The following is a 27698-nucleotide window of genomic DNA, read 5'->3' as shown; positions in this document are numbered from 1 at the left end:
GCACTTGCTGAGAATCCTGGCTTTTTATTAGTCTCTTGGCTGTCCTTGGAAATTCTCTGTTCCCTTGTGGAGGCTCAAGTTCACCTCCTTGAAGTAAAGAAATAGGACACTTTGAGGCAAAAATCCTGTGCCTGGAGTGATTCTTTTTTTGACCAAAATAGTTGCTGCTGTACCAGAAAAAAAGTCCTTTTGAGTGTGGGATTGTTCAAACCTGCATATCTTCTGCTGAGCCTGTCCCAGCAATGCGGGGCCAGCACTGACCTCCATCTGCACAGTGGGGAGCAGCATTAATCACAGAATCATTATGTTTGGAAAAGATATTTAAGATCATCAGGTCCCAGCATGACCAAGGCCAACACTAAACCATGTCCCCAGGTGCCACATCCACACGTCTTTTAAATTCCTTCAGGGATGGCGACTCCACTGCCCTGCACAGCCTGTGCCAGTGTCTGATCATTCTTTTCAACAAATTTTCCTCAATATCCAATCTAAACCTCCTCGGGCACAACTTGAGCCATTTTTTCTTGTCGTGTCCCTTGTCCCTGGGAGCAGAGCCTGACCCCCACCTGGCTGCAGGATGAGAGGACATGGTTTTAAGATGCACCAGGGGAGGTTTACATTGGACATTAGGTGACATTCCTTCACAAGAAGGGTGATCAGACTTTGGAATGGGCTACCCAGACAGGTGATGGAGTCACCGTCCCTGGAGGTGTTTAAGGAAAGGCTGGACATGGCGCTCAGTGCCCTGCTGTAGCTGACATGGTGGTGTTGGGTCAGAGGCTGAACTCGCAGATCTCAGAGGCCATTTCCAACCTCACTCATTCTGGGGTGGGCAGGCACCCCGGGGCTGTGCAGGCTGGAAATGGCGATACGGGGGCGAAGCGCGCAGGGCGCCGCGCCCCGAGGGTCCCTCACGGCCGGGCCCGCGTTCCCCCGGCAACCGCGCGGTGCCGAGATGGCGGCGGGGCGGGGGGGCGGAAGATGGCGGCGGCCAGGGCGGCACCGCCGGGCGGGATCTGTGGAAGGCCGGGCGGGATCTATGGAAGTGACGGGCGGGCTCTATGGCGGTGACCGCCGCGGCTGCGCACACGCGGCCCCTCCTCCGTCGGGCTGCGGGCGCTGCGGGTGCGAGCGGCACCGGCACCGGCATGGGCGTGCATGTGGAGACCATCGCCCCCGGCGACGGTGAGCCACGGCGAGCCCGCTCCCCCCCACCCCTTCTCCCTGCCCTCCCCGCGGCTCCCGGTGCGGGTCCCGGTGCCGCGGGGTGATGGCGCGTGTCTCTCCGCAGGGCGGACGTTCCCCAAGCGCGGCCAGACCTGCGTGGTGCACTACACGGGTGAGTGCGGGGCGAGCCCGGGAGCGGAGGGGCGGGAGGGTCGGACCGGCCCGGACACCGGCGGAGCGGGGCCTGCCAGCCCCCCCGCCCTCGGCTGCCTGCAGGGACCCCGGGCGCGGCGGCTCGGATGGGCCGCGGCGCTCCATGGGGAGGAGGGGGGTCCGGGTCGCCTCGGGGGCCTTTCCCAGGGGGCGCGGATGAGCCCCCGGGCGGGGGATGGAGGTCCTGTCGCTGCCCCGTGGCCGTGGGGAGGCCCCGTTGTCCCCGTCTTTCCCGCAGCCTTTTCAATGGAGGGGCCTTTCCCACGCGTATCCAGCCTTCTTTCGGGGGTGCACCGGGGAACGACCCAGAGGGGACCCGGGGCGCAGGCAGGGGCACGCTGGGTGGAGTCCCGGGGGTCTCAGGGCAGCCGGGACCCGTGGGCTGTGGGGCGGCCGGGCCCGGAGCCCTTATGGGCTCCACGAAGCCCTTATGGGCTCCCCGGCAGCTTTGGGGTCTGCTTCTTCAGAGCGGGGTCCCTCCTGCCACAGCTCCCTGCAGGAGTGCAGTCCCCCGCCCCAGTCCTGCCCCAGTCCCTTCGCCATTGTGAGGTGACACCAGGGCTACCCGTGGGGCCACCCCAGACCTGCATCCTTGGGTTTTTTGGGGGACCCCTGTGCGGGTAATCAGGGCGCTGTTGAGTGGTCGGGGTAGTGCTTTGATGAGGGGCTGCCCCAAAGCCAGCGAGGGTCATGTCCTCCAGCAGTCTTCTGCTAGCTGGGTGGGGAAAGAAACGAATCTTAGGACCCCAAAAATGCTTTGGGGATCACGCTGGGGGCTCTTGTCCCCCTGGGCTACCTTTTGTACAGCGTTGGCTCAACGGCGTGGTGAAAACGAGTTAATGACTCATTTGTGACTGTTTTTGCTAATAACCAATTCCCCTTCCCGCCCCAGCGTTTTCCGCCTCCCCTTGCTCCCCTTGGGGGGCTGGGGTTGCTCCTCTCTGCAGAACGGGGCCCGGCCTGCTGGGAGGGCTCGGCGGGCATCCAGCCCATCTGCTGCTCCTCCATCTCCCCCGTCCTTCCCGTTCCCTCGTCAGCAGGGAGAGGAAGCAGCTTGGTCTGCCCGGCCGCCCCGTTTCCTCCGCCGGTGGAAGAACAAAGAGAGGCTGGCAGGCATTCAAGTGGCTCCCGGTGGGCCAGTCCTGCTGCCTGCCAGCCCTTCCGACTCCCAACCCTCCGGCTCCCTGTGCCGGCTCTCCCCTCCTGCGGCGCTGCTGGAGCTTGGCTGCTCTCCCCAGCCCTGTCCCCCACTCCGGCAGAGCTGTTTGAGGGTCACTAGCATCCTGTCCCCCACGTCATGGTTCTTCAGGCAAAGTGCTACGTGGTGACTTGCTCACAACGAACCCTCCCCAGCAGCAGTGATGTGCTGCGCCTGGGAGACGTTCTCTAATTTCCTTTATTTTGTTTTTTTGTTATTATTGTCTCCATTTGTCCTTTATCCCCACCCCCGTTCCGTCTGCAGGCAGCTCCTGCCCCCCCGCCTGGGCAGGCAGCAGGAATCAAACACCTCCAGGCCCCGATGCCATTTCCCTGCGTCGGCAGCGCAGTTCCTGCAGCTGGCTCTGCCAGAGACAGAGCGGGGCTTGGCTCTCGGGAAACCTTACAAACCTTTGATTCCCAGCCCGGTTGCAGCACTCCTGATCCCAGAGCAGCATCAGGGATGGTGGCAGAGTGCAGTGCTGGAGGTGCTGAGCTCCAGGACTCCTTCCAGAGCCTGCCTTGGCTCCGTCCCCAGCTGCCCTTTGCTCCAGTGCTGGGAAGATCCAGCCTGTGGTGTGCAGGAGGCAGATCTCCCTGTGCTGGGTTATGGATGCACAGTGGTTTGAGTAAAAACCATTTGGGGAAAAAAAAACAGTGATCCAAGGGTGAGGGACTGTGGGGAGCCAGCTTGGTCAGCCAGCAGCTGGTGCTGCTTCTGCCTGTGCCCAGGCTCCTGCTCCATGGGACATGGTCCTGCTAAGAGCATCCCAGAATGGACAGACAGCCCTGGTGCAGGAGGGCAGTGCAGAGGAAAGAGGTGGAGAGAACAGCAACCTCCTTGGAGATGCCAGTTGCTTATGCTGGGGTTGCAAAGATGGAAATGTATGGGGAGAGCTGGTGAAATTGAACTTGTTCCCCCTCCTTCCTTCCAGGTCTTGGGTCTTTTTGTGGAGAGCCTTTGATGTGAAATCTGCTACGTAGGGCTCTTAGAGGGACTAAATCAAGTTCCCTGATGCACCCAGTGTGTTCAGCACACTTTACTTGCAGCAACTGGCATGGAATGGAAGGGAGTGTGGGAGTGAATCAGTGCGGAGACGATGTGGATTGGGGGCCAACAGAGCTAAGCCCCCCTGAGTCAGAGCAGGGAGCAGAGTGGGACTGCTGTGCAGCTGGGGGTCCTGCAGTGCTGCTGCCAGGGGAGACTGGCTGTGGGCACCCCCCTGTGCTTCAGGAGGGGAAGTGGGGGGCTGTAGTCATTCTGGGGAGTGCCAGGACATGAACAAGTCTGACATAGAATGGCCAAGTGGTGCTGCCCTCCAATGCTCTCCCGCTGCTCAGCAAACATCCTGTGGTCAGGAGGTGTTTCCCCCCAAGGCCTGCGACTGCCGGTCCATGGGTTGTGGCAACTCTGGGAGCTCAGTGCCGTCTCCTGCACCCCCTTCCCTGCCTGTGCTGGAGTCCTCTGTCCTGCCAGGCCTCAAGAATGGTGGGCAGAGCCCTCTCCCCACCCAGCTGTGGGTGATAATGGGGTGGGCTTCAGTGATGGGGAGTGCTGGTGGAGGCAGGATTGAACCTCATCCAGGCATCCCTGCCCTGAGCGGGGGTTTGGAGCATCCTGGGTATTCCAGGGCTTCTGGGAAGGGTTTTGCATCCTGTCCCAGGTGGAGCAGAGGTGCCTGCCCCACTGCTCTGGTCTCTTCCTGTCTCTCCTTGGGAGGCTGGCTCTGTGCCGGAGCCCCTGGGCAATGGCCGTGCCAGGGATCAGCACCGAGGAGGGGATGGAGGGGGTGCGGGTGGGGCTCCCCCGGCAGAACCCGACCCGGCAGGTTTGTCCCAGGGCTGGCTGTGCCTGCTCCAGCACCGCTCCCGGCCGCCTCTGCCCGCCCAGGGGGGCCCGGAGCCAAGTCGCACGTTGCAGCCGGCGTCTCCCAGCTCCTGCCTGCCAAGTGTGGCAGAGACCTGGCAGGGCCACGCTGCCCCACTGGGGCTGGGGCTGTGCTCCAGAGCCCCCACTCCATCCCATGGCTGAGCTGTAGGGCTCTCTGTTTTTCCTCGCTGTGATTCCCTGAGACACCTTGGGGTCTGTGTAGACCAGCTGGGATCTCTGGGGGCTCAAATTTTTCTGGGTGGGAGCCAGGGCAAGTGGGTCTCTATAATCCACTTGTGTGAGCTCTGCCCTTCTTGCAGGACCAGGGGTGACAAGCACAGAGCCCTGTCAGGGGTTTGGATAAGCTGGGGTGTGCCAGGGGCTGTCTGCTGCTCCTGAGCTCTGCTGGGGTAGCTGCTTTTGCCAGAGGATGCTTTTCCTCCATAATATCTTTAAGATCTCGTTATCTCCTTGCTCAGGGATGGCAGGGATGAGGAAATGGTTGCTCATACTTGTCCAGGGCTGGAGAAGTCTCCCAGGAGGCTTGTGGGCAGACAAAGTGCCTGAGATGAGGATGCAGTCTCTGAAGAATTGGAGCCTCTTTGTTTTCCCCTCTGGCATGGTGGGGGAGCATGGCCAGGCTCCCACATATGACCTTCTCCATCCTGGTTCGAGAGAGCTGAGTGATCGATCCCTCAGGCTGCTGCAACCAAGCATAGTCCACCAATCCCTCTCTTCTGCAGCCAGGGAGCTGCCAGCTCTGAAACACTTCCTGAGGCTGGATTGGGACAGGTGAGCTTGGCAGTGGAGTCAGGCAGTGCCATCCACTCCTGTGCAAGGTTGGCAGCATCTCCTGCACTGCTGCTGATGCCTCTGGACATCGAATGGGATGCACTTCTGCAGGCTTCAGATGCCCTGGGAGCATCCCAGTAGTCCCTGCTTGCTGTGACAAGCAGGGGCTTGCGCTGTGTGGCCCCTGGGGTTTTTCCTTGGTGGATGTGCAGGGAGAAGGGTGGCACAGAGCTGTCCTCTCTGTCCCTCCTCAGCCACCTCGGCCCAGTGCTGCACTGGAAGGCTCGGAGTCGGGGTCAGCTGGGGCCGCAGGCAGGCAGCGCTGCTGGTGCCAGCCAGCATGGGCTGCCCTGTCCCTGCTGCCGGGCGGGAGCGAGGAGCGGTGCCAGGCGGGCTGGAAGCAGGTTCAGCAACAAGAGGTTTATCCTGGAAGGAGGAAATGAGAGAACTCCAGATTTGCTATTCCAAAGTCCAGGGCTGCAGCGTGACCGGCTGAGCTGATGCTCGACAGACTGGACAAGGGATTTTTGCTGTCCGTTAAATTAAAAACTTAATTCTGCTCCCTGAGAGGAGCCCACAGGTCTTTGTGCTTGTTGCCCCTGCAAAAGTGATGTATTTTTTCCCATTCCCTTCTTTCCATACAACATTGCCCATCACTGTGGCTGCTGGTCCCTATGTGCCATTCCCTCTGGTCACCGTGCAAGCAGGCTGAGCTCCCCTATCCCATCTTTTTCGCAGACACATTTTCCCTTGCACACATGCCCTGGCAAAAGGAAGTCAATCTGCCCCATGCCATCCGGAGGAACTTTGGTTTTTCAAGACTGTAGAGCAGTTTTCAGTCAGGATAACAGGATTTTCAGGCTGTTTTGGGAAGTGAAGTGTTGAAGGGAGCTTAATTGTGCTCTTATCACACAGGGTTTATTGTACAGGGCACTGGCTGTGTTAATGTAGAGCTGGAGCTGCCTTACAGGAGTTGACTAGTGGAGTTACTGCTCCTATAAGGCAGCGCCAGCTCCAAGATTCCCCAAGAAGGTCAGGCAGGGAGCAAGGGAGGGGAGGAAATTCCTCCTTAGCTCATGTTGGGGAGTTATATTTAGCTCTGGGGATATCAGCCTGGCTCAGCCCGTGCTGGGGAATGAGGGCTGCCCCAGGCACATGCATCCAGCACTTGGTGCTGCCTCTCCCATCGTCATTCCTGGGTCCAGGAGGGTTTGGTTTAGATCAGCTGGGCACAGGCAGGGCTGGAGGCCAATCACAGCCTCCAGATGGAGCACTGGAGTGTCATCAGTGTTTTGGGTGCCTGAAGATAGAAGCCTGGTGAGTGAGAGGTGTGTTTGCTGGTGGGATGGGAAGTACAAGGTTGGATCCTGCTGTCTGATGATAAATGACTGTTGGTGGTGCTGCAAGGTGGGCAAGATTTTCTTCCCCCATCCGTCTGCTCCCCTGTCAGTCCTTGGTCCTGGCCAGAGGAGCACTTGGTGAAACAGTTAAGTAGTGTCATCCTTCCCTGCCCCAGGATGGGTGATGCCACAGGGGTTTCCCCTCCTGTACAGGTGTTTCCCAGGGAAAAGGAGGACAAGCTGAGACATATCTTTGACTCAGAGCCATGTGCCTGTCACCTGCTCGGGCTGCCAGGTCACAGCATCTCACGCTGGCGTGCATGGCTCTGTCCCTGTATCACCATCTCCCTCTGTCTCCCCAGGTATGCTGGAGGATGGGAAGAAGTTTGATTCCTCCCGCGACAGGAACAAGCCGTTCAAGTTTGTGATGGGCAAGCAGGAGGTGATCCGTGGCTGGGAGGAAGGAGTCGCTCAGGTGCCTGGAGCTCCTCTGCCTCGCGCTCCCCGTGCTGGGCTGCGCCGCGCCGGGAGCTGCAGCGTGGGCAGCAATCAGTGTGCATGCAGCTCATTCCCTCTTTTATTATTTCTTTATTTTATTCCCCTGTTCCACCCCCTCAGCGCTGGGAGGTGTGGGTGTGAATATCACCTTCTGCATTGCCACCTGCCAGCTGGCAGGAATGGAGCCGGGCCAGGCCCCAGCAACACCTACGGCACGTCGGTGACTCAGCGGTGACATTTCTGCTCTGGAGGAGCACGGCGGCAGCGCTCAGGCCTCCCGGGCTCCAGAGCCCACGCACGGGGAGGGCTGGTGGGCACAGCACAGCTCCAGGCTGTGATCCCACGCTGTGGGCACAGCACAGCTTCAGTTCCTGCCCGTGTGACACTGCTCGCTCTGTGCCGTGCTGGCAGCACAAACACAAGGGTGCTGGTGGCTGGAGGGAATGGCCTGGCATTCCCTGCCTGTCCTCCTGTGAAGGACATCTCAAGCCCTGCTCATTTTCCAGCCCATGCTGCCTGCCTTTTCCCTCTGACATTCTTCCTGTTCCTCTGCTTTGAGTCTGTACTCTTGCCCAGTGTAGGGAAAGCCGTGGGGACAGGTGTGTTTGTCCCTCCTCTGTCACCCACCTGGCAGTTGTGCCCATCTCCTGATGTCCCTGTGTTTCTGTCCCTGCCCCAGATGAGCGTTGGTCAGCGGGCAAAGATGACCATCTCCCCAGACTACGCCTACGGCTCCACTGGCCACCCAGGGATCATCCCACCAAACGCCACTCTGATTTTTGACGTGGAGCTCATGAAATTGGAATGACCCATCCCAGCACCCTGTCCTCGGGTAAGGAGGGGCAACTTCTGTCAGGGACTCTGTGGGTTGAGGACAGCTCAAGGCCCCTGTGTTTGATCTTGGGACAGTGTGGGGAGGTGGGATGGAGGCAAGGGGAGAGTGGGATGTAGTGGGGAATATAAGGACAGGGCAGGTCTCTCGCTGTGGGTAGAAGTTGCTCTTGGGAGTCTGGTGAGCTGGGGTTCAGATCACTGCAGTGCTACGTGCAATGTTCCCAGCCTGGCAGAGCAGGTTCACATTGGTTCTTTGTGTCTTGGGTTCTGAGTGTTGTTGCACCAAGGGGGCTCAGCTGCCACACCCCCTCCTGCCTCTCATGCTGCCAGGGCATGGGGCTGATGGTGTGGGCAGGAGGCAGTGACTATGACCCAAGGGTTGGAGCACTTCTGCTATGGAGACAGGCTGAGAGCTGGAGTTGCTCAGCCAGGAGAAGAGAAGGCTCTGGGGAAACCTTGGAGCACCTTCCAGAGCCTAAAGAGGCTCCAGAAGAGCTGGAGAGGGACTTTGCACAAGGGCCTCAAGTGACAGGGCAAGGCAGAAAAGCTTCACACTGACAGAGGGCAAGGTTACATCAGATATTAGGGAGAAATTCTTCCCTGTGTGGCTGGAGGAGCCCTGGCACTGGCTGTCCAGAGAAATTACAGCTGCTCCATCCCTGGAAGTGTCCAAGGCCAGGTTGGATGGGGCTTGGAGCAACTAGTGCACAGTGTGCCTACCTGTGCCAGGAGGCTGAAACAAGATGGGTCTTTAAGGTTCCTTCCAACCCAGCCCATTCTGTGATTCTGTGGGGCTCTGCCCTGGGGTGTGGGGTCCCCACGGGGTGGGCAGGGTTGGGGCTGTGCTCCCCCCTGCGATCAAGGCTTGACTGCTGCTCTGAGGGCCCAGTGTGGTTTGTGTGGAGGCTGCTGTGCCCTGGGCACATTCCCTCCTTGTCCAGCAGGCAGCTCTGTCACACTGCCTCTCCTCTCTCCACACAGGTTTGGCACATGGAGGAATCCAGAATCTCAGCTTCAAGAAGAGTGCACATGACTTTGTACGGAGCTTTTCCTGATAGTCCACTACACTCATTGTATAACCTTACACCTTGATTGAATGCCTTTGGTCACTAAGCTTTGCGTCTGACTCTTCCTCCTTGTATCGTGTTTTTATGTCTTTTTAAACTATACACCGTAAACCTCAACTCTTTTTGGGTCAAGTTCTTAATCTTATTTTTGTTCCAGGTGTAGACTACGTTTTCCCAGTAGCACGCAGATGGGCTGACCTTAGATAGGAGTCACTTGAACAAAAGGAATCCTGTTAGTTACTTGTTTTGGTGCAGATTTATGATGTTTCCAAACCAGAAATTGCTGCTGCTGCAAAAGCCATAGCAGAGTGAGGTTGTTGGGGCTGAAGGGATGCAGAGAGCAAGGTAGCACTAGGATTGTTTATAGGAATTCTGCCTGGAGTGGGACAGCGAGGGAGCCTGGCCTTTCCCTGCTCCCTGGGGAGCATCACTGCAGGCCTTGTGGGTTTGCTCTGGGAAAGGAGGGCTGCCCTGCCCCTGCTTCACCCTGCCATCTCATGGTGGGCCTGCCTTCCCCTCCAGACCACTTTTGGATTTAGGGAGTTGGGTTTCCACCAGAGCTCCACCACACCCTGAAAATCCCGTAGCATGGAGCTTTCTTTAAAGAAAAAGGAAAACTGGACAAAGGGAAGGTGCTGTCTGCAGGGGAGGTGGCGGGGGCTCAACTCAACAAAAACGCCTCTGTCCTCCTTCTTCCCCATGGAAAGGAACCATCAGCCCCCCGTTGTCCCTGCTCTGAGCACACCTGCCCATTCTCTCCTGCCACCTGATGCTGGTCATCGCTGCTTGCCTGGTCTCACAGGACGCATAGCTGTCCCCTGTGCCCCTCCCTCTGCCCTGCCCAGTCCCTTGGTAACAGAAATTCCCACCAGTCACTTCCTTCTCCGCCGCACAAAGGTATCCAGTTTATTATCGCAATAAAAACGCTTTATGCTGGCTTTTCTCAGCCCTGTGTCTGGAGGTTCTTCCCTCGCTCGTCTGTCGCTCAGCACAGCAGGGGCTGGGCTGGGCTCAGGGGGTGCTCTCTGGGGTGCTCTGAGTGCTGCTCTGGGCTCGTGGGGTGCTGTGCCAGGCTCATGGGGTGCTTTGGGTGCTGTGCCAGAGTCACAGGGTGCTGTGCCAGGCTCATGGGGTGCTTTGGGTGCTGTGCCAGAGTCACAGGGTGCAGTGCCAGGCTCATGGGGTGCTTTGGGTGCTGTGCCAGGGTCGCAGGGTGCAGTGTCAGGCTCAGGCAGTGCTGTGCCAGGGTTGTGCTGCTGTGCCTTAGTGTGAGGCTCAGGTGCTGGGGAGCACAATAGGGTGCCTGGGGCTCCTGTGCTCTGTGGGGAGGTGATGGTGGCCTGCTGGAATTTGCATAATTAATTGCCTTACCATAACCTGTTAAGCATTGCCCTTACAGCCTCATGCCCTTGTGGCTGTGACTCAGCCTGGACTGGAAGCATGAAGGATAGATGGGTGCATGTTCCCATGGTCCTTGCAGCTCCAGGGAAGCCTTTCCTTGCACCTTTCTGGATTTATTTCAGTTGTTTTTGACAGCTGCACATGGCACATGGGGCACAGCACATCACCTGCTTTGAGTTTTGCTGCTGTAGCTGTGGGTGTTGTGTGTGTAGGACCTGCTCAGGCACCACTGCCTTGTTCCTCTGCTGACAACCTTTGATCAGTGTGCCACAACTGATAACACAGCCACGATCAATAACACAGCCTGTCCCAGCTGCCAAGCAAAGTTTGTGTGTAATGGGTCCTGGAGGGAGCAGGAGCAGCTCAGCCATTGGGATGCATCCAGGAGCACCAGTGCCTGCACAGGGCCCTGCAGGAATTAGCACTGCCTTTAACTGTGGCTCAGTTAAGCAGAACAGGAGCTTGGGGGCACCAGCACCCTGCTCTGTCCTTTGCTGTGGCCGTTTCTGGGTGGAAGCTTGAGGCCAGTTTGTGTGTCTCTTCCTGCAAAGCTTTTTGCTTTAATTATTAACCAGTGCCAGGCACTGCCATGGCTTCTGGCTGGGGCTAAGCCAGGGCAGGAGGGAGGCTGAGGGAAGCCCCCTGCCCTTGGACCCTCAGCCCCTGCACAGCTCCTGAAGCATCCATGAGTGCAGGTGGGGTGTGAGTCCTTACAGCTGTGGTTTTGTGGGGATGAGGGTTTAGGAAATGAACAGACTCCAGGAAACAATCCTCTCTGTCTGTGTAGGACTTTCTCTGCTTCTGGCACTCAGGCTGTTCTTGTCCTGGGCTGGTCAAGGCAGCTGGGCACCATCCAGCTAAAAATAACAGCAGTAAATAAAACACTTCCTCCTGGCCTGGCACGCTGGAGCGGAGGCACAGGGAGCTGGGACGGGCCTGGCTGTGGCTCCACAGCGGGACTGGCCCCGTGCCAGGGAGCTCTGGGCTGGTGCCACCAGGTCCAGGCCTGCCTGAGTGCCCTCAGCACCCCCTGCCCGGCCCCTGGGCACCCTCAGTGCCGACAGCAGAATGTCACTGCTGGAGGGCTGGATCCCCAGGTGACATGGTGATGGCCCATGGCAGCAGGATGCCATGGCCCCCCCATGCTGAGCTCGGCGCTGGCTCAGTTTCTCCACCTGCAGCATGGGACTCCCAGAGCTGGCACGTGTCCCAGGTGACGTGGGGATGGGTGTGGGACACGGGATCCCGGTCACGGCCGCGTCAGCCCCACGCGCCAGGGCAGAGAGGTGTCAGCAGGAGGCACCGCCCACGCAGGGGATCACAGAGGGGACCCTCTCACCCCCCAGCAGGGCCTGGGGAGCCCAGGATAATGGGGGGGGGGGCAGCTGGGGGGCCAAGCCACGTGCTGGGGGTGGCAGGAGAGGTGATGCAGTGGGGCCAGGGGGGCACCATGGGGGGGTACAGTCCCATCCCTGCTCCCCCAGATGCCCGAACCTACAGAAAGCCATCCCTGTCCCCAATCCAATCCCTGTCCCAGCCCTGCAGTGCCACGGCTCTGTGCATTGTTGCCTTCATCTTCCTCTTCCTCTTCCTCACCTGTGCCCTACCTAGCAGGGGTGCAATCAGCTGAGCTTGTCTGGCCCCTCCCTGGGCTGGGCCTGGCTATAAAACCCAGGGGCCAGGCAGAGGGTGTCACAAGGATCTGGGAGCTGTTGGCAGGTGAGTCCAGGGGTGCCAGGGTTGGACTTGGGGGTTTTGTCTGTTGGATGCTGCTCCTATCCCTGGGCTGCAGGTGGGATCTTGCCTGGTTCCCACAGGGCTCAGAGCTGGGTCTGGATTTGGCCCTACACAATGAGTTTTGGATTATGCTTTTTGGGGCACAAGATGCCATAGAGTAGGTTTGAGGGACACAGCCTTGGGCACAACATGAAATGCAGAGGGGGCTGCTGGTGTGTACGAGGGCTGTTCCCATGGGACATCTCACTGCTGTGTCTGGGTAATGCTGGAATGGCCCCACTGACCAGCTGGACATGGGGACCAGAGGGGTCTGATGAGGGGCAAAGGAGCCATTCCCATGGAAAATCCCCCTCCCCTGTCTGGGTGGTGTTGGGATGGCTCTGTGGGGCAGGTGGATGTGGGGAGCAGGACCTGCCCAGCACACAGCCATCCGTGTCCCAGCCACCAGGAAGTGATGGTGACCCTGGTGACATAGCCTTGAGTCACACTGGAGACACCAGGTGACAGACAGCCCATCTCCGGTACATGGGCTGGGAGGGATGCTTGGAGAGAGGCAGCCCAGTCCTTGAACTACCCCATCCCTGTCCCCAGACAGCAGCAGCAGCAGCGATGGCAACACTCTACCCCTCCCTGGAGGACATGAAGGGCCACCAGGTCCTGCAGGTCAGTGCCAGCTCAGCAGCATTACAGGGGGTGAGCAGAGCCCCATGGGTCCCTGTGGGGTCTCGCCTCAGAGGGTGCCCAGGGTGGGGGGCACAGCATTGAGCACGCTGTCTCTTGGCAGGCACAGGCAGCAGCTGGGGTGAGGACCCCTGCCACCACAGTGGCCACAGAGAAGCCAAAGCTCACCTCGGGCACTGGTAAGGTGGGACATGATCAGCTCCCCCTGTGCAGGGGCTCTCTGGGTGAGCAATGATGCTCAGTTTGGGGGGGGCTCAGCTGAGATCCCCCCACAACTCAGTGCATGGGTTGGGGATGGGATTTTGGGGTCTCTTTTTGCTGGCCCATTGTCTGAGGGGGCTCCTGGGATGGAGGGGGCATTGGCTGTGGGTTAGGGTTAGGGTTAGGGGCCCCAGGAGCTGAGACCACCCTCGGTATGTCCCTCAGAGCCTCCTGTGCTGTACCCCAACCTGGCCGAGCTGGAGAACTACATGGGGCTGGCACTCTCCAGCGAGGAGATCCAGAAGAACCTGGGCACGGAGGACAGCACCGTAGGTGTCTGGGCTGGCAGCTCCCTGCCCCTCGTGGCTCCCCGTGCCTGAACGGGCTCCCTCTGGTTTCTCACCCTGCCCAAGAAAGGGATGCAGCACTCCCAAGGGCTGAGGTGCACAGGGCCCTGTGTCCCCCTGTCCCCACTGACCCGCAGCTCCCCCGCAGGCACTGACCCCCGCCGGGCCCTCCCCAGGCCAGCTGGTGGCTCCCCTGAGCGGGAACAGCGCGGGGCTGCGGCGGGCAGAGATCAAACCGGGCGTGCGGGAGATCCACCTGTGCAAGGACGAGCGGGGCAAGACGGGGCTGCAGCTGAAGAACGTCGACCAGGTGAGGGGCTAGGCTGGCATGGGGCTGTGTCATGGCACAGGACTGTCATGGCATGATGTGACATGGCATAAGCATGATGGTAGAGCGCAGCGTGACGTGGCAGCGTTATCACAACACAGCAGCGTGGGGCATTAAATGTCACAGCGTGCCACAGCACAGCAGGTGCAGATGGCACGGCATGGCATACCATGGTGCACAGCACGGCCACTGGTGCCTGTGCCAGCCCTGTGCCACCACTCCACTGCGTCCCCAGGGCATCTTCGTGCAGCTGGTGAAGGCCAACTCGCCAGCAGCGCTGGTGGGGCTGCGCTTCGGGGACCAGGTGCTGCAAATCGACGGCAAGAACTGCGCGGGCTGGAGCAGTGACAAGGCACAGCGCGCCCTGAAGAAGGCCAACCCTGAAAAAATCGTCATGGTGGTGAGGGACAGGTGAGTGCCTGGTGGCACCGGTGGGGGTGGCATCGTCATGGTGGTGAGGGACAGGTGAGTGCCTGGTGGCACCGGTGGGGGTGGCATCGTCATGGTGGTGAGGGACAGGTGAGTGCCTGGTGGCACCGGTGGGGGTGGCAGTGCCGGTGGCAGCACTGATGGTGCTCCCCCCACAGGCCTTTCCAGCGCACCGTGACCGTGCACAAGGACAGCACCGGCCACGTCGGCATCGTGGTGAAGAAGGGGAAGATTGTGTCGCTGGCCAAGGACAGCTCGGCCGCCCGCAACGGGCTCCTCACCCACCACTGCATCTGCGAGGTGAACGGCCAGAACGTCATCGGCATGAAGGTAGGGCTGTGCCCTGGGGGTGCAGGATGTGGCCAGAGAATCCAGGAGGGAGGGGGATACTGAGCAAAGCTGGGCCCATGGACCCCCCCCCCCCCCTCTCTCCTGCAGGATAAGCAGCTCATGGAGGTGCTGGCAGGGGCTGGGAACGTGGTGACACTGACCATCATCCCCACTGTGATCTACGAGCACATGGTCAAACGGTGAGAACGTGGGGCTGCAGGGACCCCCACACCCTACAGGGACCCCCAGGCTCCCCCCACTGACCTCCCTTCCCTCTGCTCAGGCTCTCATCAGGGCTGGTGAAGTCATCCATGGACCACTCCATCCCTGACCTGTGACACCATTGCTGCTGTTCTGGAGCTGATGCTGGAAGCCCAGGGCCTGCTGAGCAGATCCCACAGCACCTCCGAAGGAGCTATTCTAGCACAAAACTCCTTATCCCATCAGAGTCTGGTGGCTGCTGGGTGGTTCCTCCTCTCCTCAGCAAGGATGGGGCACATGTCCTGTACCAGGGTCCCACTGTCACCATGTTCCTGCTTGGGCCACCCCCTCAGGGCAGATGCCAAGGGCTGGCTCCAGCCGAAGCAGACACAGACCCAGTGACATTTATTACATCCACCACAGACAGCGAGTACAGGACAGGGGAAACAAGAAGAGGGGGGTTACAGCTTTTTCAGTTCTGTATTTAAAAAATATATTATATAGATTTGTCTTTCAAATATAGTCGTTACATTTATTTCTTGGCAAAGCTTTGGATAGCCTAACAGACGTGTACACAGATCCACAAATACATTGCACGAGAGGCGAATATCCCAGCTCCACTTACATCTGCCCTGGACACTGCTGCTCCCCAGATCCTTCCCCCAGCACCTGGTGCTGTGCTGGTGGCAGAGCTGCTGTCCCCACTGCCCCCCAGCACGGGCAGAGCTGGCAGAAGGGGGATGCAGGGAAGTGTGGGGCACACAGGATGTGGCACGTGCCCCTCTGGGGACCGCTGGACACCGGCGTGTGGAGCGTCACCGGCTGCCAGGGCACCTGGCCGGTGGCACCCGTGGCTGGGGGAGCGGGACTGGGTCGGGGTTGGGGGAAACACTGTTAGTTCAAGTCACGAAGAAACCACAGACATTCGTGGGGTGGGAGTGCGGCACGCCCGGGGGAGCCCCAAGTCCCGCGCCCCAACAGCCCCGCTGAGCAATCCTTGCTGTCTTTGTGTTTCAACAACAACAAAAAAAAGGCATTTTTCCGGAGGTCGCCAGCAAAGCGGGGGTTTGGGCGGGCCGGGGCGGCAAAGGGCTTGGCTCTGCCTGCACGGCACTGCCCGCACCCCAGCAAAGGCATCCGAGCTCCAGCAGGCGCTGGGATCACCAGCATCACGGCGGGCAGAACTGCAGGAGCCCCCGGTCCCGCTGCCCGGCAGCCAGAGTCCCAAGAGCCGGGCTTCAGTCTGTACCCAAAAAAAAGTGAATATAGTGCAAAGCAAAGGGAGGGAGAGCCCACGGCTTCCTCGGAGGGCTCCGTGCGTGATCTGCAGCCCAGTTCCATCCCAGTGTGGGGAGGCATCTCCTAGGGAATGGGAGGCTGGCCCGACCCGCTCCGGAGCTGATCCCTGTGTGTGGACAGGAACCCCCCATCCCCCTGCCCACAGACAGACACCGCACCTGCAGCCAGGAGCCGCAGCATCCCCAGCGCTCCACGCTGCCAGCGGCTCCTCGCCATCACCCGCCCGTGGCACGGCTGGCCCCGGGGATAACCCGGCGACAAACAAAAAGCAAGCGCGATGGAGGGAGAGCCCCCCTGGCGGGTGCAGCCCCACGGCCCCCCGCAGCCAGAGGCACAGGCAGGGGTGTCCATCGGCGGGGGCTGACGCTGGGTGCCCCTCTTCCAACAACGGTTCTTTCCCTCCTCCAGGAGCTGGGGAGGAGGCAGCACACCTCGATGCACCCACAGACCCCTCGGCCCCTTCCCACCCGCCAGTGCCACGCCGGGGCTTTACAATCAGCAGTCGGGTCCGTGGGGGCGGGTGGAGGGCGCCGGAGGGGTCAGGGCTGGGCAGCACCTCCGGGGCCGGGGCTGGCGACGGGGCGACAGCCCATCCTGCGGATGGAGTGCAGGGCGACGGTGCAGCAGCCCCGCAGCAGCGAGCTGATGTTGTAGATGGGCTGGCCCTGCCGCCGCTGCGAGCGGCACAGCCAGGCCACCGTGGGCACCGCCGGCACCACCACCGCCAGCAGATCCACGATGAAGTGGCGGCTCCAGTAGCTCTTGGAAGGGTTGGTCTCGCAGCCGGTCACCTCCATCAGCTCCTCCTCCGCCACGCAGGCGATGGCCACCGAGGGGCTGGCGCTGGGGGGCTGCCGCACCGCCGGGTTGCAGGGGACACCCCCCTCGGCACTGGCAGCCGCCGTCGCGGCGTCGGGCTCGGCCACCATCAGGTCCGTGGTCCCGGTGGGGTTGGCGAGCTCGGGGACGGGCATCGTGTCTTCCATTTCAGAGACCCAGGCGGAGGTGGGGCTGCCCAAGCTGCAAGCCTGGGACTTCATCACCTTCTCTAGGATGGTGTCCAGGTCGGGCTGGCAGGGCACGAAGTCCGTCTGGATGGCCCGCTCCTGCATGCAGCTGGCCTGCACCCCTGCCTCCACGCTGCTCCGCAGTCCCAGCACCTTCTCGTAGGTGTTGCTGGGGGGCAGGCGGGTGCCGGGCTCGCCCCCCACCTCCAGCGGGTCCGTGTGGCCCGGAGCCTCCTCCATCCCCACGAAGCCACTGTCGGCACCCTCGTCCAGCGAGATGGTCTGCGAGCCGCCCACGTTGCGGTCCCCGGCCCCCTGGTCGCTCAGCTTGGTGTAGGTGGAGCTGCGGGTGAGGGATCGCGCCGGGGACCCCCCGGCCGACTCGCCGGCGCCCTCCTCCTTCAGCGCCCCGTTCTGTGCCACCTCCATGCTGTGCAGCAGCGTCTCCAGCTTCTTGTTCTGGATGTTAATGTCCACAAAATACTTCTGGAGGCCTTTGTCCTTCTCCAGTAGGTTGTTCTTCACTGTGTCGATGACCTGCTTCAGCTGCTTGATCTCCTTGCGAGCCTCTTTGAGCGCCAGCTGGGCCTCCACGCGGTGGCACTCCTCCTCGATCCAGTCCTCCTGCATCCGTGACAGCTGCGTCTTCAGGTCCTCGATCTCAGCATCCCTGCGGAGACGGGAGGGCACCACCGCGGCGCTGAGGGGGCTGCGGGGACAGCCCTGCCCTCTGTGCCCAGCGCTGGGCTGCAACCAGATCACCCAGTGACACTCCCAACTGGGAACAAGGGATGGATCCAGTGGTTTAGGGACCCTCAGGAGTGATGCTCAGGGACCCTCAGGAGTGACACATTTAGGGACCCCAAGGATGGATGCTTAGGGACCCTTAGGAGTGATACTCAGGGACCCCAAGGATGGATGCTTAGGGACCCTCAGGAATGATACTCAGGGACTTTTAGGATTTATGCTCGGGAACCCTCAGGACTGATGCTCAGGGCCCCCTGGCAGCACTGTTTGGAGCAGTGGGAGCTCAGGGATCCCTGCAAGTGATGCTCAGCCTTCTCCCTGAGAGGCTGCAGTGCCCAGGTCCCCTGAGGGCTGCGTGGGGGTGGGCAGGTGCCCCGGGCAGGCGCGTGGCAGCTGGCACGGCAGCGGGGCCATGACTAAGCCTGAGAGGAGCAGATGGGGATTAGCCACCCTCTGACGCTGAAATTCAGCAAAAGCATGGCAGGGACTTAGGATGAGGGGAGAAGGCAGCCACTGCAGGTGGGACGTGGGGCTCCCACATCTGCAGCTCCAAGGTGGGACAGGCAGCAGTGCCAGATCCCACATGCCAGCAGTGCCAGATCCCAGGTGCCAGCAATGCTGTGGTACAGCTGTGCCCTCGGTCCCTGGGCGCGAGCACAAGGATAAGGTGCCATGCTGGGAACTGAGAACTCAGAAGGAGCAGTCCCAGACAGGAGCTGCCACAGTGGGTGGCAATGGCTGGTGCTGGCACCCTTCCCACGAGCTCACCTGTCCTGCAGCCGCTCCTGTGTGTCCTTCAGGCGAGCCTTCAGGTGCCGGATGCAGACCTCCTTCTGCTGCAGGGGCGTCAGGTACTGCTCCGGCGTCGGGGGCTTTATCCCATGGTTGTCACTGCACAGGTTGTACTTGGACGAGCGCCTGCAGGGACACAGATGTCACCCACTGCCAGTGCCAGGGTCAGCACAGGCTTGACCCAGGGGTTCTAAGGCCTGCTCTTGGGGTGCAGCCCCGTAATACACTCCAAAGGAGCTCTGAGAGCGGGAGGGGCAGGGTGGGTGCATGAGGGTGCTGTGCCCTGGTGAGAGGGGCAGGGTGGGTGTCTTGTGTGCTGTGCCTCTGGCAGGACAGACTGGGTGGGTGTCTTCAGTGCTGTGCTGTGCCCTGGCAGGAGGGTGGGTGCAGCTCCTGGACACACCGGTGCTGCTGTCAGGTGCTGAGTGCTCTGTGGTGCTGGGGACTTTGCTGGGCCATGAGCAAAACCAGGGCCACCAAGGTCTCTGTGTGCCCAGAGAGACCTTCCTGTAAACAACTGATGTGGATGGAGAGCCCAGGGTGGGATGGACCCCACCAGAGATGGAGGCACAAGATGGGGAATGGAAGGGTTTGGGATGGGGGGACCAAACTCCCTGTGAATGGAAAGGAGGCGTCCCAAAGCACCCCTGCATGATGTCCATCAGCCCAGCAGCCTTTAGCCATGTCCAGAAGCATTGTGTGAGAAGCATCCATGCCTTGGAATGCCCCATGGCAGCAGGAGGGCCACTGCCCCTGGCTGCAGCACGCATGGGACCTGCTCACCATGTCACATTCGGGCCCCTCAGATCCTCCCAGAATGATTCCACCTCTGGGAGCTGGCAGGGGGCAGGCAGGTGATGAGCAGGGCACCACGGGCTGCTGTGCCTGCAGGGCTGGGGCTGGTGCTCAGTGCTGGCTGTTTGTGCCCCGAACACACCCGGAGCTCCCTGCTGAGAAGCCAGGGGGCCACCAGCTCTTGCCAAACCTTTGCCGGGCAACACAAGGGGATGGAAGCGAAGCTCTTGCCCTCGTGCCTTTAGCCTGGAAGGATCCGGGTGCTCCTTGGAAGGCGGGAGTGGCGGGAGGGAGCGTGCAGCGTGCAAGCCACAGCCACAGCAGGACGGAGGGAAGAGGACGGGGGATCCCTGGGTGGCAGGCGGGGGGACAGGGAGGGAGACGACACAACAACGGCGGCGGAGAGGTTTGGAGGAGGAGGGTGGTGAGGGTCTGTGGAGACACACCAGCAGCTCCGGCAGCTCCGGCTCCCCCGGCCACCAAGCGCACAGCCTCGCTGCAGCGGCCCCTGCGCTCCTGTCCCCGCTGGCACCGGCACCGGCAGCACGGGGGGACTGCTCCCCCTGCCCGGGGGCACCCAGCAGCCGCCCTGGGGCCACGGGTGATGGGTTACCTTGGGGTGGGGCTGCTGTCGCTGCCCTTGCAGGAGCCAGAATTGCTGCTGCTGCTCAGCGAGGAGGTGCCGTAGGTGTCCCTCCCGGGGGGCGAGGGGCGCCTGGAGGCAGGGAGAAGAGGCTGTGTCTCAGGCCGAGTGGCTGAGGGCGCTGAAGACTTAAAGAAGGAGGCAAAGCCACTCCGTCCATAAACCCCGCGACTGCCAACCACCACACCGAGAACACACAAGACAAAAGGACAAAACAAACAGCAGGGATCAAAATCGCACGGACATGGCGACGGGCACAAAGGCAGGGCTGGGGGGGATGTCCTCCACCCGCTCCCCCTTCCCTGGCCTGGCAGCCCATGGATGCTGGCACAGCATCCTCGCACCCTGAGAACCTTGGGAGCCCCTGGGATCCCCTTGGAAGCCCCATAAGAGTCCCCTGGGAGCAGGTCCCAGCATAGCTCCAGCCACATCTGCCAGAGCATCACCTAGACGTGGGCAGCTCTGCCTGCTCTCCCTGCCCACGCTGAGCCTGCACCTCCATAAGGGCAGTCCAGGTCATGGAGACATTGGCAGGGAAACAAAAGCTTTTTCCCTCTTTTTCTCTCTTTACCACTCAGCTCAAGGAGACATTTTCCAAGGGCTAACATACCTCCCAGTTTCATTGCCCCAACCCAGTGCTCTCCACCACTGCCTGCCTTCGCCTGGACGGACGGAGGGGTCGGTCCTGGCTGTGGCACAGACGGACAGAGGGACAGGGCGTGCAGCACTCGGGGAGCTGCATGCACGGACAGGGAGGTGCTGTGCAGCGGGCAGTGCCATGCAAACCCCCGAAAGCTGGGCTGGGGGCTGGTGCTGCGAAGTGGCAGCTGGTGGTGGAGGTGTGGGGATCGTGGGGAGCGTCTCATCCCGGCTGCAGGCGCTGGAGTCCAGTCCCGAGGCCAGAGGCTGAAGCATATTCACCTTCGTGATCCCGTGGACGCGCGTCTGCTCCCCGGCACGGACATGGCCACAGTGCCACGGCTCCTGGGCACAGGGAACTGCAGGCAAAGGCAACAGAGAGAGCAGGTGAAGGCAGGAAAATGGCCCTGATGAGATGGGGCCCTTGTGGGGTGAGCCCTGGCACCAGGGCATCAGTGCAGTCCCCAGGGCCACCAGTACAGGGACACGTGAGGACAGCATGCCCTGAACATCAGGGCTGGGCTTCCCACTTGTCTCCCGTAGCCCAGAAATGCCAGAATGCTGCATGCCTGTGGTCCCACCAGGATCCTGTGGGCACAGGGCAAGGGTGTTCTTAATTTAAAAGGCAGATCAGCAGCAGAGCAGAGGCCTGCCCATGGTCTGGAGCCCCTTTCCCATCATGGGACAAACTTCCCCCTGCTCCCAGATCCCCAGCCCTGTCAGGAAGCAGGGCAATGCCACAGGGACACAGAGTGCCTGCAGTGGGGGCATTACTGGGGGCAGAGATGGTACCAGGGCTCTGACCCAGCCATGGAGTTCCCCAGGCAGGCAGCTCTCCCTGCAGTGGGCTGGGTGCCTGCTTTTCCTTAATTAAGTGCAAATCCCCCATTCAGCAGTGAAATCAGGTGAGGAAGAACAGATCCCTGCATGATGAGGCAGCAGCTGCTAATCCCTAGGGAAACACAGAGCCTCCTTTCCTGTAAATAAATAGGCCAGATCCAGAGGCTTGCAGCACCTCGGGCACACGCAGGACGTGAGGGAATGAGTGAAGCATCTGCTCAGCACCCACATCCTGCTGAGCACCCCATGGCACTGCTGGGATTCCCACTGTGCTCCCAGACTGCCAGAGACTGATGGGGATGGGGGCAGCACGGGGGCCCCCCCAGACCTATTCCCAATGCCAGCATTTGTCTCAGATTTTGGCAGAGCAGTGCAGGAGATGGGACCTGCCAACAGACAATCGATGGGTGACAGGAAACACTCCATGCTGCTGGCCCTGCTCCAGGGGAGTGTGAGGAGTGGGACAACAGGGGAGGCAGCACAGGAAGGGGGGCACATCCAGCTCACCCTAGTTCAGCCTTCTACATCTGCAACCCCAGGTGATTTTTTTGTTTTTTTCCAGGATACCTCAAAACCCACCCTGGCCAGCTCAGGTCCCTCCTCTGTCCAGGATTTGCTGCTCCCTGATCCCCAAACCAGGGCACCAAAAATCCCAGAGCCCTGGTGCTGTGAAGTCCCAAGTCCCAGCAGGCACAGTGCCCCATGCAGAGGGGTGCCAGCACCCCTGGGACCCTGCAAGAAGGATTTGGGGATCCTGCTGCTCCCACCTGGGATGGATATGCCTGGAGATGACCTGGGCTGGGAAAGGCAGTGTTCTGTCCTGCTGGATCACTGCTCCCAAGTGGGCAGCAAGCTCTGCTACTGCAGCAGCGTGAATCAGCATCCACCAAGAGCTGTGCATGGCCTCAGGCTGGCAGGAGCATCCTCCAGGATTCTCTGTCACCCTCCAGCAGCACAGCTCTCCAGCAGGGATTCAGGGAGATTTGAGAGGGTTGATTCCTCACCCTCTCCCTGCAGTCCAGTGGTATCTGGTATAATCCCAGGGGTGCCCATCATCAGCTCAGCTGGACCTGGATCTTCCCCACTCATGTCAAGGTCACCCTCATGGCACACTGCTCTGTGCAGGGGTCCCTCTGTGCCCCACTGACATCAGCAAGTGCCAGCACTGCAGATGGGACATGTGTGTCCAGCAAATGGGGCTCCTGAGAGCACCCCACACCACACCCCAGGCACCTGCTGCCAGCACAACAGCCTGGAATGGCTCTGTGGGGACACCTGGATTTGGCCTCATGTCTGAGGACCTCATTTCCTCCTCTTCCCACTGCTGCAGACTTGCCTGGTGCCCACACCAAGGCTTGATGCCTCCCACAGCACCCAGGTTGTCTGGAATTTAATCTGTGATAATAAATTGTCATTATTCCCAAAGGATCAATGGGCCACTTCACCACTTCAGTCTCCCCAGGAGCTTCACTGTGCCCAGAGGCTGCCCAGGACAGGCAGGGTGGGCAGATTCAGCACCAAAGCTGAACACACACCTTCCCATCTGGTATGTGGCTACTGAAGGCAGAGGAAATTACAGATCTGCACTCAGAATAACCCCCTCAGATGGACCAGGATGAGTAGTTGCAGCACCAATGGAGCCCCACCAGGAAAGCAAGGGGAAATCCAGGATTAACCCTGGTCTTGGGTGGCATCCCTGCCCATAGCAGGGGGTTAAAAAGACAGAATGGTTTGGGTTGGAAGGGACCTTGAAGACCATCTCATTCCAACCCTCTGCCATGGGCAGGGAAATCTTCCACTATCCCAGGATGCCCCAAGCCCTGTCAACCTGGCCTTGAACACTTCCAAGGATGGGGCATCCACAGCTTCTCTGGGCAACCTGTGCCAGGGCCTCACCGCCCTCATAAGGAATAATTTTTTTCCAAATATCCCATCTGACTGCCCTCTAGCAGTGGGAGGCCATTCCCTTGTCCTGCCACTCCATGTCCTTGTCCAAAGTCTCTTTGCAGATCTCTTGGAACCCCTTTAGGCAGTGGAAGAGGCTCTTAAGGTCTCATCAGAGCTCCACCAGCTCTCCCAGCAGGGGTGGTCAGGGCAATTCATGGACCAAGACCAAGGTGACTTGGGGGCACTGGATTGTCTCCATTCTGGGGGAGCAGTAGGGCCCTGCTCAGCACAGCACCCCTGGGTCTGCCCTTCCTGCCTGGGAATGCCAGCATGGGCCAGGGTCCAACACTCCAGCTTACACCAAACACAGAGGTTGTCCTGCAAACCACCTGCCTGTGCTCCAGCACCCTGCAAATCCCCTAAAATGCAGCTTGAGGGCTGGGCAGGGTGGGCACTGCCCATTGCAAAGACCAGTGTGCTGCTGGTGCTGCTGACAGCAAAACTCCCTGTGAGGCTCCAGGACATGAGGAGCAGAAGGGCAGAGCTTTTACAAACAACAGCACAAACCAGGGTTTGTTCCATGCAGTGGAATCAGCCTGAAGAATTCCTGATAAGTAAAAGCAATGGGCCTTGATAAGGAAACAGCTGGAGCTACAGCATGAGAAAGAGGATCCCCCACAGAGGGCTGGGATGCAGAATCAGGACAAGTCCCCCACACTGCCACTGTCCTGGGGGGGTGACACTCATCTTCTGGTGGGTCCCCAGCTCCTGCTGAACTACTGATCACACTGTGACAGTGATGGATGGCAGAGCAGGCACAGAGTGGGGGCTCACCCTGGTGCCCCACAGGAAGATTTCCCCAGGCTCAGCTGGAACACTGCCCCACAGAGAGGCTTCTTTGCCCCAAATCCTGACACTTCCCCACTCCTTGCTGGATCCCCTGGCTGTGCCAGTGATGGACAAACCAGGCTGGGCAGGTATGGCCCTTCCTAGATGCTCACATGGGAAACAGGGACACAAGACCCCTGGAGAGACTCTCATCACTGGCTCAGTGAAGCCTCTGATGGTTCCTCAGCTTGTTCCTCTGAGGGTTTCATGGCTGCAGGCTCAAGAGTTTTCTCCCATCAGCTTCCAAAGCTCAGCTTCTGTGGGATTCAGAGGGATCCAGCTGCTGCCAGCTCACCCCATGCCCACAGGGAACAGAGAGGTGTGACAGCCTGCAGCTCACTGCCAGTGTCAACCCTCAGCACAACACTGCTGTGCCAGCAGCTGCCACATTTCCCTGGATTTCTCGCTCACTGCTTCCTTTGTCGAGGCTCCCATCATGCTGCCTGCTGCTGGATTCCTGTGTTTCCCTTGGCACATCCTGTGTGAGGAATCTTTTGCAATGGTGGCACTGAGCCTGAGCGTCTGAGAGCAGCTTCACCCACTGCAGAGACCTGGGAGAGAACCCATGGGTCCCCTGGGACATCTTCAGCCTCCCAGGATGAGCAAGATTAAAAGCAGAGGGAACACGGAGAGGGAAACCACAGCTTTGTTTTTCCAGGGGACAAAAAGGGCTCCCAAGCACCTACCCTGCCTTCCTGACACCGGCTCTGCTTTTCTACGCTCTAAAAATAAGCAAAGTGCTGGATGTGGCCAACAAGCAGCAGCTGATGTGGGGCAGAGCCCTTGTTCCTGGACAGTGGCAATGCCAGGGCTGCTTGCACTGGAAAAGGGACTGGGATACAGCTGGGTTGCAATGGGCAAGAGCAGGATCCAGCAGCCAGGGCTGGCAGAAGTCCTGGTGCAGGAGGGGGTCAGCACTGGGGCCACCACCTGGGCAGCTGGGGGCAAACATCCATGACTGTGTCCTCTTCCTGCCATGGGGGATTTTTGGGATACAGGGATTGCTTTGCTTTTGCTCCAAGAAGATTACAAGGATGTGGCAATATCTCCAGAGGCTGGGAGCCTCTGCTCTGGTGTAGATGGGTTCATCCCAAAGCTTCACCTGGGTCCCAGGCAGAGGGAGATCATGGAATCACAGACCCATTTAGGTAGGAAAATACCTTTAATACCTTCAAATCCAACTGCTAACCCAGCACTGCCCAAGCCACTGCTAAATCCAGCTCAGAGCAGAGACAAACCCCATGGGGTGTTTATGCAACAGCACCAGAAAAATCAATGTTGCTAAGAGTGGCTGTATCCCATTCCAAAAGGCAGGAGCATCTCCTTTTATTCTCCTGTTTGTTGTTAAATGCTGACTTGACATCCAGAGATTACAGGAAAACAGACACCATTTGGAAAGCTCGGGTTATGCAGCTCATCACTTTTCCAGCTGACCTGGCTGCAACTCCAAATGGGGAGGTGGCAATTCCCAGCTCTCATTAGCTAAAATAAGGTGCTTGACCAGAGGGCAAAGGCTGGGCTCTCCCTGGGGACTCTGGAGCCAAAGGGAAATGGGAAAAGAGCTCCATGGCAAGTGCTGTAGCAGCAGGAGAGCAGGAGTGGGACACCCAGGATGCAGACCCCGTGCTCTCACCCCAGGCCAGGAAGGTCAGCAGGATGGGATGGAGGTGACATCCCACTGCACAGCCCATCCTGCAGAGGTGCTCTGGCAGGAGCCGAGCCCAGCTGTGTGAAGCACAAGGAACAGCCCACTCCTTTGAGGTACAAAGGCAAAAACCTGGAAGACAAACCCAGCTTCCAGTGCAACAGCTCCGCCTCCCCTCTGAGCCTCGGCGGAAGCAGGTCTCCCCTAACCACCATCCATCCACCTTGAGCGAGGGCTGGGAATGACGGCGGTGCCGGGGGATTAGCCCTGCTCTCCACACGGCTGGAATGGCCTACTTTAACCACACACCACATCTCCTGCCTGCCGCAGCACCTCTGAGACGGGAGCACGGGCACTGCCCCTCTGACCCCCACCCTGGGACCCCCCAGACACCAGGATTTGCATCTTCTGGCACACGGTCATAGCACAACGTGCCTGTTGCCCAGAGAGGGTGGGAACACGGATTTTATAAGTAGAACAGGCACCCAGCAGTGGGTTCTGTGTGACAGCCACAGCTCTGACCTTGTGGGGAGGAGAGAACAGAACACCCGGCTCACCAACCCGCTGGGGTGTTCCTGTGTCCCTTGGAGATGGAGCATGAAGCCATTAAATAATAAAATGTCAACTGCAGAGCAGCCCCAGCTCCTGCAACACGCCATGGTGCCGGAGACACTTAGGGATGCTGCACAAGCAGCAGACATGGGCTGGTGCTTGAAGGGAGAGTCTGGTGCATGAGATGTGGGTTTGGGGTGTGCAGGGATGGTCTGGTGCACGTGATGTGGGTCTGGTCCATGTGACATGGGGTTGGTGGATGCAGGGAGGGTCTGGTACATGAGATGTGGGTCTGGGGTGTGCAGTGAGGGTCTGGTGCTGGCAGGGAGGGTCTGATGCGTGTGACAAGGATCTGGTGCAATGAGATGTGGGTCTGGTGTAAGATGCGGGTCTGGGGTGTGCAGTGAGGGACTGGGGCATGCAGGGAGGGTCTGGTGCAGGTAATGTGGGTCTGGGGTGTGCAGGAAGGGTCTGGTGCATGTGAAGTGGGTCAGGTGCGTGAGATGTGGGTCTGGCGAGCGCAGTGCAGGTTTGGTGAGTGTAACGCATGGCTGGTGCTGCTGTGTGGGTCTAGTGCATGTCACACGGCTCCAGGGCTGTGCAGCAGGACCGGTGGGTGTGGTGGGTGTCCAGGTGGGTTTGCAGTGCAGGTCAGGGTACATAAGGTATGGGTCTGGCAAGTCAGACATGGGCGCAGTGCGTGCCTCGGGGGTCCAGCGCACGCCGTGGGCTCTGGTGCAGCAGCACGGCTCTGCTGTGTGCCGCGGGGGTCTGGCACACGCAATGCGGGTGTGCTGCGGGCCCGATGCGTGACCCGCCCGAGCACCCTGTGCCCCGAGAACCCCCCCCGCTCCCGCCCCCCGATGCGGAGCGGCGCTGGCAGACCCGGCTGCGCCCCCCGCCTCCCCCCAGCCCGGACTGCAGCCAGAAAGGGATGAGTCACGGCGGTCCCGCACCGCGCCCCCCGCACCGCGCCCCGCACCGCTCACCTGCGCGGGGCCCCGCCGATGTCGGGGGCGGCAGCGCCGGGGTGGGGGGGCTCAGCGACCTGCCGGGGAAGGGAGAGAGCGGACGGTGAGCGGCGGCGGCGGCGCGGGGCCCGGTGGGGTTCCCGGTGCGGTGCCCCCCGCCCCACCCCGCGCCCCGCGCCCCGCGCCCTCCCCCGCCTCCATCACCTGCGCCGGCCTCCATGGGTGCGGCGGGGCGGCCGGGAGCGCTGGAGGGATGAGGGAGGGATGAGGGAGGGATGGAGGAGGGAGGGATGGCGAAGGGAGGGAGGGAAGGATGGATGGAAAAGGGAGGGAGGGAGGGATGAGCCGTGCAGCTGCGTA

General features: G+C 60.3%; 3 protein-coding genes across 10 annotated transcripts; 2 read left to right on the top strand and 1 right to left on the bottom strand.

Annotated features, from left to right (window-relative positions):
- Window positions 1–1031: 1031 nt before the first annotated feature.
- FKBP1A (FKBP prolyl isomerase 1A) lies at window positions 1032–9924 on the top strand. The gene is made up of 5 exons (XM_071446953.1): window positions 1032–1185; window positions 1292–1339; window positions 6942–7054; window positions 7757–7909; window positions 8893–9924. Exons 1-4 carry the CDS (start codon window positions 1062–1064, stop codon window positions 7883–7885), a joined length of 414 nt encoding a protein of 137 aa, XP_071303054.1. The 5' UTR covers window positions 1032–1061; the 3' UTR covers window positions 7886–7909; window positions 8893–9924.
- A 1919-nt stretch (window positions 9925–11843) lies between these two features.
- Window positions 11844–15151, top strand: SDCBP2 (syndecan binding protein 2). Of its 3 annotated transcripts, none has more exons than XM_071446950.1 (8): window positions 11844–12779; window positions 12901–12976; window positions 13224–13327; window positions 13494–13655; window positions 13909–14084; window positions 14261–14432; window positions 14541–14632; window positions 14716–15151. In XM_071446950.1, the coding sequence occupies exons 1-8, from the start codon at window positions 12642–12644 to the stop codon at window positions 14768–14770; spliced, it is 975 nt and encodes a 324-aa protein (XP_071303051.1). In that variant the 5' UTR covers window positions 11844–12641; the 3' UTR covers window positions 14771–15151. The 3 variants fall into 3 exon arrangements, with proteins under 3 accessions (XP_071303051.1, XP_071303052.1, XP_071303053.1); XM_071446951.1 differs by having other exon boundaries at window positions 12901–12981; window positions 13193–13327; XM_071446952.1 differs by lacking the exon at window positions 12901–12976 and having other exon boundaries at window positions 11844–12809; window positions 13193–13327.
- SNPH (syntaphilin) lies at window positions 15018–27698 on the bottom strand. Of its 6 annotated transcripts, none has more exons than XM_071446946.1 (6): window positions 27543–27698; window positions 27357–27415; window positions 20527–20914; window positions 19887–20087; window positions 18455–18604; window positions 15018–17609 (listed from the first exon to the last, which is right to left on the bottom strand). In XM_071446946.1, the coding sequence occupies exons 3-6, from the start codon at window positions 20829–20831 to the stop codon at window positions 16472–16474; spliced, it is 1794 nt and encodes a 597-aa protein (XP_071303047.1). In that variant the 5' UTR covers window positions 20832–20914; window positions 27357–27415; window positions 27543–27698; the 3' UTR covers window positions 15018–16471. The 6 variants fall into 6 exon arrangements, with proteins under 6 accessions (XP_071303047.1, XP_071303046.1, XP_071303048.1 ...); XM_071446945.1 differs by having other exon boundaries at window positions 20838–20914; window positions 27543–27620; XM_071446947.1 differs by having other exon boundaries at window positions 19887–19988; window positions 20838–20914; window positions 27543–27620.

Source organism: Agelaius tricolor, unplaced genomic scaffold (genome assembly GCF_023055355.1).
Source record: "Agelaius tricolor isolate 1412-34295 unplaced genomic scaffold, bAgeTri1.0.p SCAF_23, whole genome shotgun sequence".
In the NCBI taxonomy this organism is placed as follows: domain Eukaryota; kingdom Metazoa; phylum Chordata; class Aves; order Passeriformes; family Icteridae; genus Agelaius; species Agelaius tricolor.
Note: the sequence above shows the minus strand (reverse complement) of the source record. Positions and strands in the feature narration are given on the sequence as shown.